Consider the following 15335-nt stretch of genomic DNA (forward strand, 5'->3'; position numbering starts at 1 on the left):
TATCACAATGAAAAACTAATGCATGCTCCTTTTCAAGGTAAAGGTCATCCTTCACCTCACCTTTGACACTATTCTGAGGGATGTGTCCAACCCCAGCACAGACTCTGGGCTCTGCTACACTCGGCACGACCTCTGCAGTAAGTTCAGCCTACCCTGCCCCTGGCCCCAATTAACACACCAATTGTATAATTTACACACGGTTGAGAGAGAGAATTCAGTTTGGGAGAAGACCATGAGTCTATCTGCCATTCTTTTTTGGAGCTTCAAAGATGTTTGTTTAAAATCTTATTTATAGCCATACATATTTCTCATCATGCTTACTGTCTTTTTAGAGGGAGAAAATTATTAGTTGGCCTTTAAATTTCAAGTATTGTAATGTCATTGCTGTGCTGTAATCTGAGTTGCATTTAATCTGTAATACTCCTCTGAGATCTCAGACCCCAATATTAAGGTCTATGGTTGACATTTTTTTAAGGGCGAAAAGAAAAATCATGAGCAAATATTTCAAAAATACTCTATTTAGTGAGGTGCCTTGGTTCTGAAGACTGTACTTTTATGTGTACAGAAATTACAAATACAAAAGGTGGTTTTGAATGGCTGAGTTAGAAGATATTCGAACTACGCTATTAACGATAGTAGGTGGATGATGACTTCCTTGACACTGATGCCTTGTTACCCTCTTTTACCAAGTGCTTCCCTATTACTGAGCTTTGATGTCCCCCAACACCTGGATTTCCTTCCAGTTCATTACAACCACAGGTGTGAAAATCTAGAAGTATTGTAAAACGCCAGGGTCGCAGAGCTCAGAGCACCAACCTGAAGCTAAAGGTAGAGTTCTGGAAGAAAGGAGGATTGTCAAACTTCTTGAGAGACAGGCAATCTTGTATGTCTTTTAAAGTTGGCAATTTCTCACTGTTTCTTCCCACTTGATTTCTTCTCAGCAAACCTTCATAGGTTCCGTTACACAGGGTGACCCGCCGGTTGTAGTCGTCCAAGCTGAGATGCGTAAGGAGATTAGAAATAATATGGATAGTATCGTAACTTTAAGCCCAGCAAACCAATCAAGGTTATAGTCGTGGTAAAATTTTACTACAGTTACCTTACAAGGGTCAAAAATATGTGGTAAAAGTACTGCTTCCAAAAGCAATTATGGATTAAGGATTTTCAAAAACATAGATGCATGAAATATGAACCAACACATAAATAATGAAGAAAAATTACCATTCCGTTGGAAAGACAGTAAGAGGGTTTACTAGGCAAGACGGTGACTCCTGTTACGTGCATCTGAATCTTGAGTAACTGAGGAGAGACCAGGCTAGACTGTATTAATATTGAGCTAAGCCAGTTTGGGCAGAAGTAACGCTAGGAAAGCATTTCAGGCAAACTGAAGGCAAATGAAGGTGGTCAGAGTGAAAACACGTGAAACTATATGGAGGAGAAGTATTAGGAGAAACGCTGTATTAGAAAATGTTCTAAGGCAGAAGGGATGGTTAATTGGTAAACGTGGATGCTGGCAAGGTCCCGTGCCCATAAGATTATATCCTACGTGCCTGTTGGGGCCTGGAATTCCACCATCAGAACAGTACTCCATTTGGTAGAGATCAAATTTTCAAGATGTTTCTGTGTGCATTTTAATGGGTGAGGGGATCATACTGGGTGTGTGAGAACAGAATCAGCGCACATGAGGATGAAAGACGCCAGTACCTAAAAACTAGACAAAAAACAGCCTCCAAGGCAGCCTTTCCCAAGTGTGTTCCAGTGAGATGGTCTGTGAAATAAGGGTGTCAGGGTCAGATAAGTTTAAGCCCCTCTTGAAAAATAAGAACACGGTTACTTATGAAAGGCTCTGAGACGTTCTAAAATTTTTAAAACCCTTTTAACTCAGCATTCTCTAAATTTATTTGATCAGAGGAGTCTCTTTTCACATACCACCTATTAATAGCCCAAGGCACTATGAGAAATGGTGCCCTTATGGAACGACATTAAGTCATGTACAAAGCACTTACTACATCCCTATGAGCACTGCCTGGAGGGCTGTAGGAAAAGCTTAGGATGTAGAAGATGGGATCACAGTGAGCTAGACCTAGACCCCCGAAAACACGCACATGCCCAGCCTGGGGCATGGACAACAAAGCTCTGTGCCATGGAGTGGTCGAAAGACAAAGGACAAGGGCACTAGTATAGTGGAGTTCAAAACAGGAGGATCGTGGAGGAAACAAATGAATACAGGAAGACGGAAGAGCTTCTTGGGGAATCTTTTCCTGAGATGTGTGCCAGGAAAGAGAAACAAATTCAAGGAATCCCTGAGGACAGAATTCTTTGTGGGGTATGGGCTGCTTATGTGTTCTTTGGTACTTTCTTTTTTTTTTTGCAAATAACAAACATTTGCTGGTGTCACTTACGCTAGAAAAAAGTTTCTACACCAGATGCACATGACCCGATTTTAGTACTTTAGAGATTCGTCTCACCACCCCATTTCCTGTTCCCCTCAACTCCCCAGCACCCTATGGCCCAGCCATATCAGACTGCTTCTAGGGACTTTCCTAACTACATTCATGATGTTCCCTCCGTCTAGGACACACTACCCTCCCCTGACTCTGGTTGAGAGATCTGTGCCTCCTTGAAGTCTCAGAATACTCGTGTCTCCACCTCTTAAAAGACTTTCACTGATTCTCTTCTTGGCTTTGGGCATACACCTATTAAAATACTTCTCACGTTATATTGTAATTTGTTTACCAGCCTTCTACCTTTGTAAGTATAAAATGATATTCCAAAGGGAAGCTATATTTTATTCATCCTTGTATTCCCAGCACTATTAAACTGCTTAGAATATGATCAGTGCTTAAGACATGTTGGTTGAATACAGGAAATACTTCTCATTTTAAGACAGTTGATCTCAAAGTGATGGCCAAGCATATTCAATTCACAAGTGTGATTTCCATGCCTCTATTTTCTTTTTATTAAAGGGCTCAGGGTTTTTTAAAATCCCAGGAAAATACTGTTCAGAAACATGTAAACAGAATCCAACATGCATTAGAAAGAGAATTGTAAAGTTATTCTCCATCTCTCAGACATAAGAAAATTAAATCTCTGGATTTCTGCTGCAGGTACCCATGCGATTACCTATCACAGACAATTTCCCAGCTGGAGAATCTGGAGTTTTGACTAATCAGAGTCGGATCATCTTGTCTTGCAGCCCCAAGCAGCTGGTCTGTACAGACGTCACACTCGTTCCTCCCGGTGGCAAAGTTCCAGTAGGGCAAAGCAAAGGACTCATTGCCAGTGAGGCGCTGAAAGCAAAGGGCATGACCAGTCATTTAATTCGTGTCATCAGATACAACAAGAAACCGTATAAAGCAAAGACTCATATGGGTCTTGACCAAATACAAAACAAAATTAAAAGAAACTAATGTTTGGACCAACCTGGAGATCTCTTTCCAGCCACAACAAATGGTAGCGGTGCCAGGTAACAAAGGCGGGGCCTTGGTGTGAGAAATCTATGGCCTTGTATGGGCGCCCTGGTCCTAAAACAATTGGGAAACATGTTAGAGGTCACAGAATAGATTTTTTTTAAATGTCAAATGTTACCTGGGAGGTGCTGCAGAGCCAATAAGTCCGTGATGTTTTAGTCGGAAAACAACTTTTTTAAATTAATTAATTATTTTTTTATTGAAGTATAGTTGATTTATAATGTTTCAGGTGTACAGCAAAGGGATTCAGTTTATATATATATGTATATATATATAAATATATGTACATATATATATATTCTTTTTCAGATTCTTTTCCATTATGGTTTATTCCAGGATACTGAATAAAGTTGCCTGTGTTATACAGTAGGCCCTTGTTCTTTATCTATTTTTTTAAATTAATTAATTTATTTATTTTTGGCTGCATTGGGTCTTCGTTGCTGCACGCAGGCTTTCTCTAGTTGCAGTGAGCAGGGGCTACTCTTCATTGCAGTACGTGAGCTTTGCAGTGGCTTCATTGCAGTGGCTTCTCTTGTTGCAGGGCACTGGCTCTAGGCGTGTGGGCCTCAGTAGTTGTGGCGCATGGGCTTAGTGGCTCCGTGGCACGTAGGATCTTCCCGGACCAGGGCTCAATCCTGTGTCCCCTGCATCGGCAGGCGGATTCTTAACCACTGCACACCAGGGAAGCCCTTTATCTATTTTATATATAGTAGTGTGTATATGTTAATCCCAAATTCCTAATTTATCCCCCCCTTTCCCCTTTGGTAACCGTAAGGGAAAACAACTGTTTTTGTCATTTATCTCTCTGAAAGCAACAACAACAAAACAATCTCAGCAGCAACTAGCAGTTTTAGGATAAATTCTCCTTCATCTCTTGAAAGTTTGATTGACAGCAGAGAAATTCAGGTCATCTTAAGAGCTCCTGTTATAAATTTAATTTTTAAGCAATGTTTCATGAAGATAGAATGAGTATCCCCCAAAAGAGATCAAGACCTAAATGAAATATATTTCTAAAAGACATTTTCTAACCTATTCCTCACAAAAGCATGTATTTATAGGGAGGGATTAATGAATAATAAAGCAACTTCAACTGCACTTAGTCCAAATTCAGCATTTATGTAACCGAAAGGCACTTCCACGGATTCTACCTCAGCCATCAATCAGTTACAACTATTAGCTGACAGGCATGGTTGCCGAGCCCAGAAGAGAGAAAAATACATTCCAACCAATTTGGCTGGCCTCTGGAACTGCCAATTTTAGTGAAAAGCTTTGGGAGATTTAATGACCTCCTTACTGCCTGTTCTATCCTTCTTCTCCCTCTCATAACAGCTTTTGATGGTTATGTAGAAACTTTAGCTAACTTTAGTTCTTTTTCAAAGTACCCATGATAACTTCAGAGAGATGAACAGAAATGAATATAAATTTAATTCCTAGATGCAACCAGAAACTATAGTTTTCTTTTCCTCTTGAGAGACTACCCTCTCATAGAGCAAAAATTCTTCAGAGTGATGACAGGAAAACAATAAAGGTTTATAGCCAGAAGAGCCTCCGTATCTACCGGTAAAGAAAGACAGACGCTTACCTATGAGGCAAGTTTTTAAAAGACACTGAGGGGAAAAAACTGCCGTCACTGATGTTGGCTACGCAGCCCTTTGTAAATGTTTTAATGCAAAACAGAGTTTAAAGTTCTCAAAACAAAATGATGAGGGGGCATCAAGCGAGGGGGAGTGAGCGATAAACACAAGGACAGATGATTTCAAATGAGAATCTTACTATTCAAAGTGAGCTCTGTATCTTCATTCACCCTGACCCCAAAGAGAAGCCCCAGAAGAGGGGATAATTGCAAATAGAGCCAAAGTTCAGGACAGCACGGAGCAGGATCTGGACTGGACTCCAGCCCTCCTGGAGCTAACTGGTGGCCATGGCTTTCCCCTGACTGAAAATAACAGAGGATAGAATTTGATGTACCAGATGAATGACATTCCTAACAGACAGCTCCCATCCCAGGCCCCAGGTTTTAGTATCTGGGAGAGCAGGGTGTCATTTTCTCAAGCATCCAACCTAACTGTGGTTCAAAGGGCTGAGCCAAGCTACATTGCTGTGGCCCAGCTCATCCTTTTCCTTGACAATTCAAGTCCAAAAGCCCTGGGCGTTACAGCAGTGCATGGGCACCACGAGCGATGACCTGAAAGTCTCACAACTAATACATGTGAGTTTAGTGCGATACACACTTCCAATACCAATCCTCTAATTCTGCACAAAGAAGCTTCACTTGCTTTTAGAATAGGTCAGAGAAGGCTTCCATGGTCAGATTTAGACATGTTTTCTTCTGGAATCAAAAGGAATTTACCTCCACTTCACCAACTCTTGCCTTTGGGGATGAATAGCTTCGGAGAGAAGAGTTTAGACCCTGAACCAAAAACACAAACTATAGGAGAGAACATTTTCAAATGTCCGCAGCCAACGTCCAGGGAGAAACCACTGCATTCTAACACTGGGCAGCATCTGATAATTCAGTGACTTTCATAAACCTAATTCCTCTTTGATTCCTTGAGAGGTTTTTCTCTTGTCAATTAACTTGCCTGAAATTACTTCCCACCCACCAACCCACCCCCAATCCCAAACCTATAATAAAATACCTTAAACTCAGGGGAAAAAAAAGACTCACCTAATAATGTATCTCTAACGGAATAATAATGGAGCCACACAAAGAAATCATAAATGCTGCAGTTGGCGATCTGTGGCTGGGTCCCGTTGGTCCCGAGCAGGCCTAGCCAGTGTTGCGTGGTGATCACGTAGTCGGGATGCGGCGTGTTCTTTGCGAGGTCTAAGGAGCCCAAGAATTGCTCACGCTCCTGAGGGGTCAAGGAGTGGATATTCTGCCGGACAACCAGGGGTTTCTTCTGCTCGCAGTTGGGGCCAGTCCAGCCAAACTTGCAGTCTCCACAGTTATAGCCGGCGAAGTTTCCTAGTGCATTTTAAAAATTAAGGGATACAAGTTATTACGAAATATTGAGTATAGTTCCCTGTGCCATAGAGGAGATCCTTGTTGTATCTATTCTATGCCTTCTTTGAATGACCATAGCACTTGTTGTCTGTATCATTTTTATGTCTGTTTTTGCTTTGTGACTGAAAATTTCTATTCGTTCACGTCCTGGCCCTTCCTTAAAATTGTGTTCATTTATGTATTTCATATGTATTGACTACATCTTAGACACCGTGTTAGCTGCTGGTTCTAGATGTTAGTAAAATATAGACCTTCCTGCTCAAAAGGTCCCAGTATTTGTGGGAAAACAAAAAAAATGAACAACCTATGTCTCAAAGAGATTCGTATTTCCCAAAGAGAACACACCCAGTAGGTATAATAAATACATGTATCATATGTAAAAATAAATAAATAAATAATAGAAATTAAGGGAAAGATGGAAGAGGAAGCTTATGTAGTTTGGAAGACATTTCTGGGGTAGAACAGAAGAGAAGATCAATTGCTTTTCCTTACTCTCCTCTTGAAATGTTTGTCTCTCCAAGTGGACTGAACACTGGAGAGTTCCTAGAAATATTCCCAGCAAAGAAATAGGACAGGAAATGAATTCCATGCTGTTATGAGCTGAACTGAGTCCCCACAAAATTCATATGCTGAAGTCCTAACCCCCAGTACCTCAGTATATGACTATCTTTGGAGATAGGGTCTTTAAAAAAGTAAGTTAAAATGAAGTCATTGGGGGGAATGATCATTGGCTAATCCAACATGACTGGTGTCCTCATAAGAAAAGGAAATTTGGACACAGTTACCGAGGGAAGATGATGTGAAGACAGGGAGAAGACACCATCAACAAGCCAGCAAGAGAGGCCTCAGAAGAATCCCAGCTGCCGACACCTTGTTCTGGGACTTCAGGCCTCCAGAACTGTGAGGAAATAAGTTTCTGTGTGTCACCCAGTCCATGGTCCTTTGTTATGGAAGCGCTAGCAAACTAAAACACTGCTGTCTTCCACGTTCCCTTCCTCTCACGGGTCATGCCGTGGTGGTGGTGGGGGGTCCCTTCCTGGGGTTGAGCTGCAGCCTTGGATGTCATCACTGCTGGGCCCCCCTCCCCTGCAGCACATACGGAAGGGCTGCTGCAAAATAGGTCATTGATTTAGAGAAGGAAGAGAATATACACCAAGCTAAAGGTGGAACCAAAATAACTAAGCTGACTTCCAGGAATTAAGGTGGAATCCAACATTTAAAAAGCTGGTTTATTTCACAAAGGAGACAGAGTCAAGACAAAATCAGTGGAGGCTGGCAGGTGAATTAGCTGCCGTGGTGTCAGGAAGCGCAAACAAACGGCTCTGCTTTGTTTGTTATCACCCCAGGGACTGAGGACTAGTCATACCAAGCTCTAGGCATCTTTCTGATTAGCATCTAAAGTTTAAATTATCTTAGCTTGACTTTTCCCTTTTTAGCCTTGATTATTGCTTTTGGTATGACCAGCACCTCATTCCTTAGGTGGTAATAAGTTAGAATAAACATTTAAATATTATTGGCATGAAATGTTGAAACAAAAAGGGATAATAACTCTTATCTCCTAGGGGATGAGAGGGGTTATGTAAAGCATTTAACGTGAGTGACAATCTCCCTTCCTTCTCTTCCTACCCCTCCTCCCAGATCTTTTTTTTTTTTTGATACATGGTTCATGGGCCCAGCCGCTCTGCGGCATGTGGGATCTTCCCGGACTGGGGCGCGAACCCACGTCCCCTGCATCAGCAGGCGGACTCTCAACCACTGCGCCACCAGGGAAGCCCCTCCCAGATCTTTTTACTTGCTCTTCCTTCTGTCTAGAACACTTTCCCCTCACGGTCTCCCTACATTCCTCTTTGCATGGGTTACCTATTCCACCTTTAAGCGTCACGATGGGCTCTCTGCAAGGTCATCCCTGATCCCACACATCAGGATGATGATCTCATGCTGTGCTCCTATGACACCTCATATTTCCTTTTTCATTGAATTAATCGTGTCAACTGTAGACATCTACTGGTCTCAGCTACAGACAACTGGAAGGCAGTTATCCTGCTGCGTAGGCCTATGCTTGGCCTTGTACAAATGAATATTTCTTTAATGAATGAAAGAAGCATAAAGCCAAATCACCACGATGGACGCTTTAAATATCTTACTATTTTATTTGTCAGTTATATGTCAATAAAGCTGAAATTTAAGTTTTTTAATTAAAAAAAGGAGTATAGAGCACGTAGTAGATGATTCAATAAACCTCAGTTTTCTTCTTCCTTTCTCTCCCTTGTGAATTAGAAGGAAAAGCAGGCCCTGCAAATAATTTTGATAAACTACAAGTACCAAAATAGATGCAAGTAAAACATATTATGACCATAGAAAAGAGAGGGTTATTTGGATCTCTAAAGGAAAAGAAAATTTTCCAATAACATGAAAACAAAACGATTAGCATGTGTCCTACATGAAGAAAATGCACAGGCCTCCTCTATTAACCCAATGGATTTTTTGATGGTTAAAGAAAATGTCCTTAAAAATATCATAAATAAGAAGAATTTTTTTTAAAAATTTGGGTTCTATGCTCTTTGTAACATACAAAATATTCTACCTACTCTTACACAGCTTACTTGTATTTTCCTGTTTCAACACCAAATGAGAACATAAGTTTAAAAAAAATACTTAAAAGAGAAAACTCTACTAGTCCCAAGACTGAAAATCAAGTTCTTGAATAGTTTGCATTAAACATTAAAATTTATGTTGATCACTGGAGTGAAGCTATTAAATATAAATTATTTAACAAATATTTATTCAACAGCTACTACAGTATCAAATGCTATGCAAGGCACTTCAGGCTTCACAGAGCTTGGTGTCTATTTTCCCTTGGGGTAACTACTAAAATTGTATAATATCTATTTTTAAAACATCTTTGATTAAAATGTATCCCCTAATTTGGCAGCTTCTATAGGAATAGAATATTTTTTGAGAAGTGATTGAACAAAATGCATGTGAAGAATACTAAATACCTAAACTTCCAGCTGTTTACCTACAGCCAGGTGATTGGAGGTGAATGTGTAGTCATAGCTCTACAAGAGGAGAGCAATTCCTTCCTCCAAAATGCTAAGAAATAGCACACACAAATTTCAAAATAGTAAATTCGATACATTTCTAGATTTAAAGGCATAAAACATGACTTTGAATTTTGGGGTCTCATTATTAAAATTGAATAATTCATAACTTAGGCCATGAGTTTTAAGATCTTTGCATTTTCTCTACCATGATTCTTTTTGGTTGCTAGAAACAAAATTACCAATAACTAATTATCTCCCTCATTCATTTATTCAACAAATAATTTATTAACGCCTAATACCTAAAAGGAGGTCAAAACTAATCATGCCCTGCTCTGTGCACCCACAGCTTTATGTACATTCATGTAATTGCCACACGTGGTAACTTTGGACTTGACCTCTCAAAGCCTGTCCTATTGGAATAAGAGTTCTACTTCATCAGGTTCTTATGGAAAGCAATCACGTTAATATAGAGTAGTATTGGTACATAGTAAGTTCTGTATGAAGTGTTACCATTACTAGTTTTACCAGATACCACTTATCAAGTCGTATGGTCTAAGTATCTGTTTTCGTACCTGTCTTACTCATCCACTACGTTGTGGACACATCAAAAATTATGTTGGGGTTTCTTCCCCTTTGTACCTGAAGGGCCTAACATAATTGGTGCTAAATAAACATTGGTTGGGTGGCTGATGAAGGAGTCATGAATAACTAAATAAAAGGCATTAAGCCCTAGAGGATACAAATATAAGGCACAGTGCGTTCATCTAGTGGGAGAAGGAACATGGGCGGAACGAAATATCAACGCAAGTCTAACTGTGGGAAAAGTGAAAACAAGAATTAACCAAACACCATGAATGACAAAAGACAAAATGATTGATTCTGACTCAGAAGACCAGAGATGCTTCACAATTATGTTGAACAAAGACATCTCATGAAGCCAGAGTTGCCCCTGAAAAGCAATGTAGAAATGCTAATAAGAAAGCATTTGTGTGGATCTGAGCTCACCTATGACCCATAAATGTATTTGATAAAAAATCCCTTTTCCAGCATGTCTCAGAGAAAATATACCCCACAGCTCTGCAGTCAGATCCCTTTCATATTTGAGCTTCTAACCCTGATTTAAAGAATTTGTTAAAGTGCTGAAGACAACTGAAAAGTGCAATAACATAAAAGCCTAGCACACAAAGTGTTTATTTCTTTAATTTAGATTTCCTAGTATTTCCTAACATCAACTTAATGAGTTAAATTTTTCCATTAATCCACCAATAGCAGCAGCCAAGATATAGATATAGATATATAGATATAGATATAGATATAGATATATACATATATAAATGAACGGGGCCCTTTTAGAAAGGATTGCGTTATCTCACTGGGAAATGGAGAGAGAAAAAAGAAAGGATCCCTAGATACCAGTCTATCACTGAGTATGTCCTTGAGTAAAAATTAAATTTAAAAAGACAAAGTCTTATACCTACTTAGGACTGGGGAGAAAATGGAAAGAGAATGAGAAAAACCAAACAATGCACATTCCTACATGAACTGCATCAGCTCAACCTCCAAGGGCTATTAGATTAATTAAGCTTAAAGACCACCGATCAGTGAATTTACAAGGAGCTCTAAATAGCCTATTCCTTTTAATTAGAGATTCTATTATATTAATAACAATACTTTATACTCACATGAGGCCTTTCATTTACAGAGTTCAAAAGGATTTTACAAATGTGGTTTCATCATTATCCCCATTTCAGAGATTGGAAAGTGGAGGCACTTAGTCACTTGTACAAACAAGAAGTTCTCAGATAATTGTTCATAAACCATTTGGTGCACATATTTTTCAAAAATCCAAAGACCCAGCTGCAGCTGGTCTATGCTTAGGAATGCCAACTGGCAGGTGAGACTTGGAAGGTGAATGGCTAATGCCAAAGTCTCCTGAAATTTACCACTTCTTGACAATTAAGTTCAGTAATTTGGGGGGTTCAATTTATCCCCACAGAGAATAGAGAAGTTCTCTCTAGAGAATTTGAGCACATAATTTAGGGGTTTTTTCCCCCTCAGAGTTTGCATTTATTTCTTTTTATTGAGCTAAAATCTTTTACCAACTTCAAGATCGAGGAGACTATGGGTTTTTGTGTGTGTTTTTTAATTGTGATAAGAATAGCCAACATGAGATCTACCCTCTTAACACATATTTAAGGGTACAATATATTATTGTTGACTCTAGGTAGAATGTTGTACAGTTCTGTTGTACAGAACTCTAGGACCTACTCATGTTGCTTAACTGAAACTTTATGCCTATTGATTAGTAACCCTCTACTTCCTCTTCCTCCCAGCTCCTGGTAACCACCATTCCGTTCTTTGATTCTATGAATTTGACTATTTTAGATGCCCATATAAGTGGGATTATTCAGTATTTATCTTTCTGTGACTGACTTATTTCCTGAGTATAATGGCCTCCGGTTTCATTCATGTTGTTGCATACTGCAAGATTTCCTTCTTTTGCAGGGCTGAACGGTATTAAGTTGCAAATACATACACTTGGCGAGGATGCAGAGAAATTGGAACCCTCGCACACTATTAGTGCGGCTGCTGTGGAAAACAGTATGGAGGTTCTTCAAAAAATTAAAAATAAAACTATCATATAATCCAGCAATCCCATATCTGAGTATTTAACCAAAAGAATTTCAATCAGGATCTCAAAAAGATATTGGCAACCGCATGTTCATTGCTGCATTATTCCAAATGGCCAAGATGTGGAAACAACCTAAATGTCCATCAAGAGATGAATGGTGTGTTTATCTTTCCACTGTATTAACAAAGCTCAAGGTCATCAACAGTCTGGTTGCTAATATACATTTCTTCATTAATAAATTTTGGGTGACACCAGAAGAATCCCAGTGATTCTATTTGCAAAAGAATTTTGAGGCTACCAGAGATCAGGTTTAACTTCTGAAGACTGCCTTCTAAATCATGAAGAAATTACTCTCAGAAAGCAAGCAACTCACTCTTTAGGGAGAATAAACTGAAAGACGTGTGTCTTGCTTTGAGGCATATGACACATCACAGTGATTATTATGTATACCAAATAGCTGTCCAGCTCAGTCACTAGGGACCTAGCCTGGTACGCTGAGGCTCAAAGACAAAGACCGTCTAGCCAACATGAGTAGAGCCATCCAAAGTTGGGATGGAAAGAGCTATGGTCCTGAATGAGTCTAGACAGATCAAATCCTGGAGGAGGGAGACAACTTAGGTCACTGTGATCCTAATTTACTGCCACTTCTAGAGGAATATTTATAACCATTCCCTCAGGACAGGGAGACTGCAATTATCTCTTCTATTCTGCCATCCTTGATTCCTTCCATCTCCACTTTTTAAAAAACTTGCTAGTCAGGTCAGAAATATAGAGTAGATGGTGATAAGGAGAGTTAACAGTTATATCTGAGTTCCTAATGTCTTCTGCCCCCAGGATTCTATAAAATGGAGATTCCCAACCTTTGTAACTTGTGGTACTCTATCATTAATTGACCTGGAAATAAGTTTTCTAGAAGAATTTTTGAGTCATAGACAAAGAAGTCACTCTGTAGTGTGGTTTCCAATCCCACAAGTAATATGAAACCTGCTGCCTCTCATTAGACTGAAAAACCATGAGAATCTACAAGATAATGTCTACAGAAGCAAATGCTCAACTAGCTTAGAAAAAATGAACAGCATATATTCAACATGCTATTAAAAACTTTTTGTCACAATAATACCCCAAGACAAAACAGTTCCTTTGAATCACAGAATTAACAATATGACTACAAAATGATTATAAAGCCAGAATTTTTTTTCTTCTCCATTATGGTTTACTACAGAATGTTGAATATAGTTCCCTGTGCTATACAATAGGATCCTGTTTATCCACTGTATAAAAAATAGTTTCAGAATTTGTTTAAGTTAAAAACATCTGATATCATTCCTACATCAACATCACAGCCCTTTGTACATTCCCTTAGTTTACCTTTTTATGTCCTTAGGTAGCTCAATTATCTGTATTTTCCTATGTGCCAGTATCATATAAGAACATCAATAAAAACATAATTTCAAAAGGAAAAAACTCTTGTGTGGCTAGACACTGTAGAGCAGTTTCCAAGGGCTTTGCTAAAGTTATGGCGTATGTGTTTTGTATTCCACATGCCCTGCCAGCCTCTGAGTGTTTATCACTGCTGTGCATGTTTGCTGAACACTGGAGGGGAGGCCCGTTAAAGAGGATTTGAGATGGCTCAGAAGAGACGGAGGATTAAGAAGTGCACAGAGATTTCAAAGAAACAGGTAATAAGAGAGACCAAGGTCTAAAAGAGAGACACTGAGCAAATTTTGAAACGCTCACATCAAACCCAGGTAAGAGGGAAAAAAGCCATTTTTATCTCCTAACCGGCCTCTGTTCTGCAGCTCGCGGAGAAAGCTCTGTCATGCCACATTTCTCCGATGCTGGCAAAATTACAACCCAATCATGACCTTCACGAGCAAGACGTATCCTGCTTGAGACCTGTTCAAATCATTAGGAACGCTGAGACTCGGACTACAGAACACCTACCCTCGACGTCTGTCTTCCAGATGCCAAGCTTCACCCACCACCCTCTTCAACAAGTGCAAACCCATTTCAGAAGGAGAGGGCACTGAATCCATCTTGAAAGGACTTTTGCTCTGAGTTTCAAAGCTTACTCTTGGGCCCTTTAGCTACCCCCTCCAACAGACAAGCCCGTGGTGTGTCGGCACGCGTTCATATAACCAAGCTTGGCCCACGGAATATTTATTTAGTGTTCATAGCTAGATATACAAAGGGTGTGAAGAGTATACCAAGACGTCAGCCTTACTCAATTCCCTGCCTACGATGGACCAACTTGGTTTGCTTTTCAAAGCCTAGTCTAAGCATCTCAAGAGTCCCATCTCTTCCTTGGAAGGGGCTCTTTTCCCAGCGGGGCTGCCCCACCCAGCTGGGCGCATGCGCACGTCTGCCCGCCTTCCTCACCTGTGCACCTGCAGGTCCGGTCGAAGAACTTCCGTGGCCACCGCTCTCGGTCGTCCTGGTTGCGCAGGACGTAAGGACCGCTCCAGGGCCTGGTGTCGATCTGCACCTCCGCGCACTGGCCCCGGCCCTCCCGAGAGCCGCAGACGTCGGCCGTGTCGGCGCCCAGCGGCGGGCAGCACTCCTTGGCCTGCAGGCTGCCCACCGTCATGCAGACCCGGGGGAACTGCGCCCGCACCCGCGGCGGGAGCGCACAACCCAGGCAGCCGAGCAGAAGCCCCCATCGAAGGGGGCTCATGGCTTTATAACCGGGAGGACTCTCTCGCGCCTTCCACTCCTCGCCTCTGTCCTGCTTTCCTCTTGTCTTCCACTCTTGAGCACTGGAGCATCCACCCCGTTTTTGATTTTTGTTCTTTGGGGATTTGCGGTTTGAGGGGTGTATTTTTGTTTCGCGTTCTATTCCTCTCCTCTTGAAAAAAAGACCCACAAAAATTACAGAAACTGCCTGTGTGCACGTGTGTACGTGCACATGCACAGACTACTTTATATAACTCAGACCACTAAAACAAAGTTAATTCCATTAGAAGCACCTCTAATGGCCAGATTTAATGAGGGTAGCGCTTCTCACCGCCTTCCCCCGTGAAATCAGGCTTTGTCTCATTGAGTTAATTGACGGAGCGCTCCAGTCATACCACTTATTATACGGGTATTTCTAAACCCCCTCCTTTCCTCCTTAGTCCATGGCTTTAATTGCCTTGAACTCAGTTCAAAAGCCAAATGCCGTTTCGCCTTTATTCTGCCTGGCT

At 40.7% G+C, this 15335-nt stretch overlaps 1 protein-coding gene across 1 annotated transcript in view; it reads right to left on the reverse strand.

Annotated features, from left to right (window-relative positions):
- Window positions 1–14827, reverse strand: part of DCT (dopachrome tautomerase) — a gene marked incomplete at both ends in the record, with an annotated part of 31134 nt that extends 16307 nt beyond the window's left edge. The window contains 5 exons of the mRNA XM_082859161.1: window positions 817–996; window positions 3124–3290; window positions 3424–3524; window positions 6139–6438; window positions 14533–14827. Coding sequence (XP_082715287.1) covers window positions 817–996; window positions 3124–3290; window positions 3424–3524; window positions 6139–6438; window positions 14533–14827 — 1043 coding nt within the window. The remainder of the gene's footprint in view (window positions 1–816; window positions 997–3123; window positions 3291–3423; window positions 3525–6138; window positions 6439–14532) is intronic.
- Between the last annotated feature and the right edge of the window lie 508 nt (window positions 14828–15335).

Source organism: Leucopleurus acutus (genome assembly GCF_964270905.1).
Source record: "Leucopleurus acutus genome assembly, chromosome: 18".
NCBI classification, from domain to species: Eukaryota; Metazoa; Chordata; class Mammalia; order Artiodactyla; family Delphinidae; genus Leucopleurus; species Leucopleurus acutus.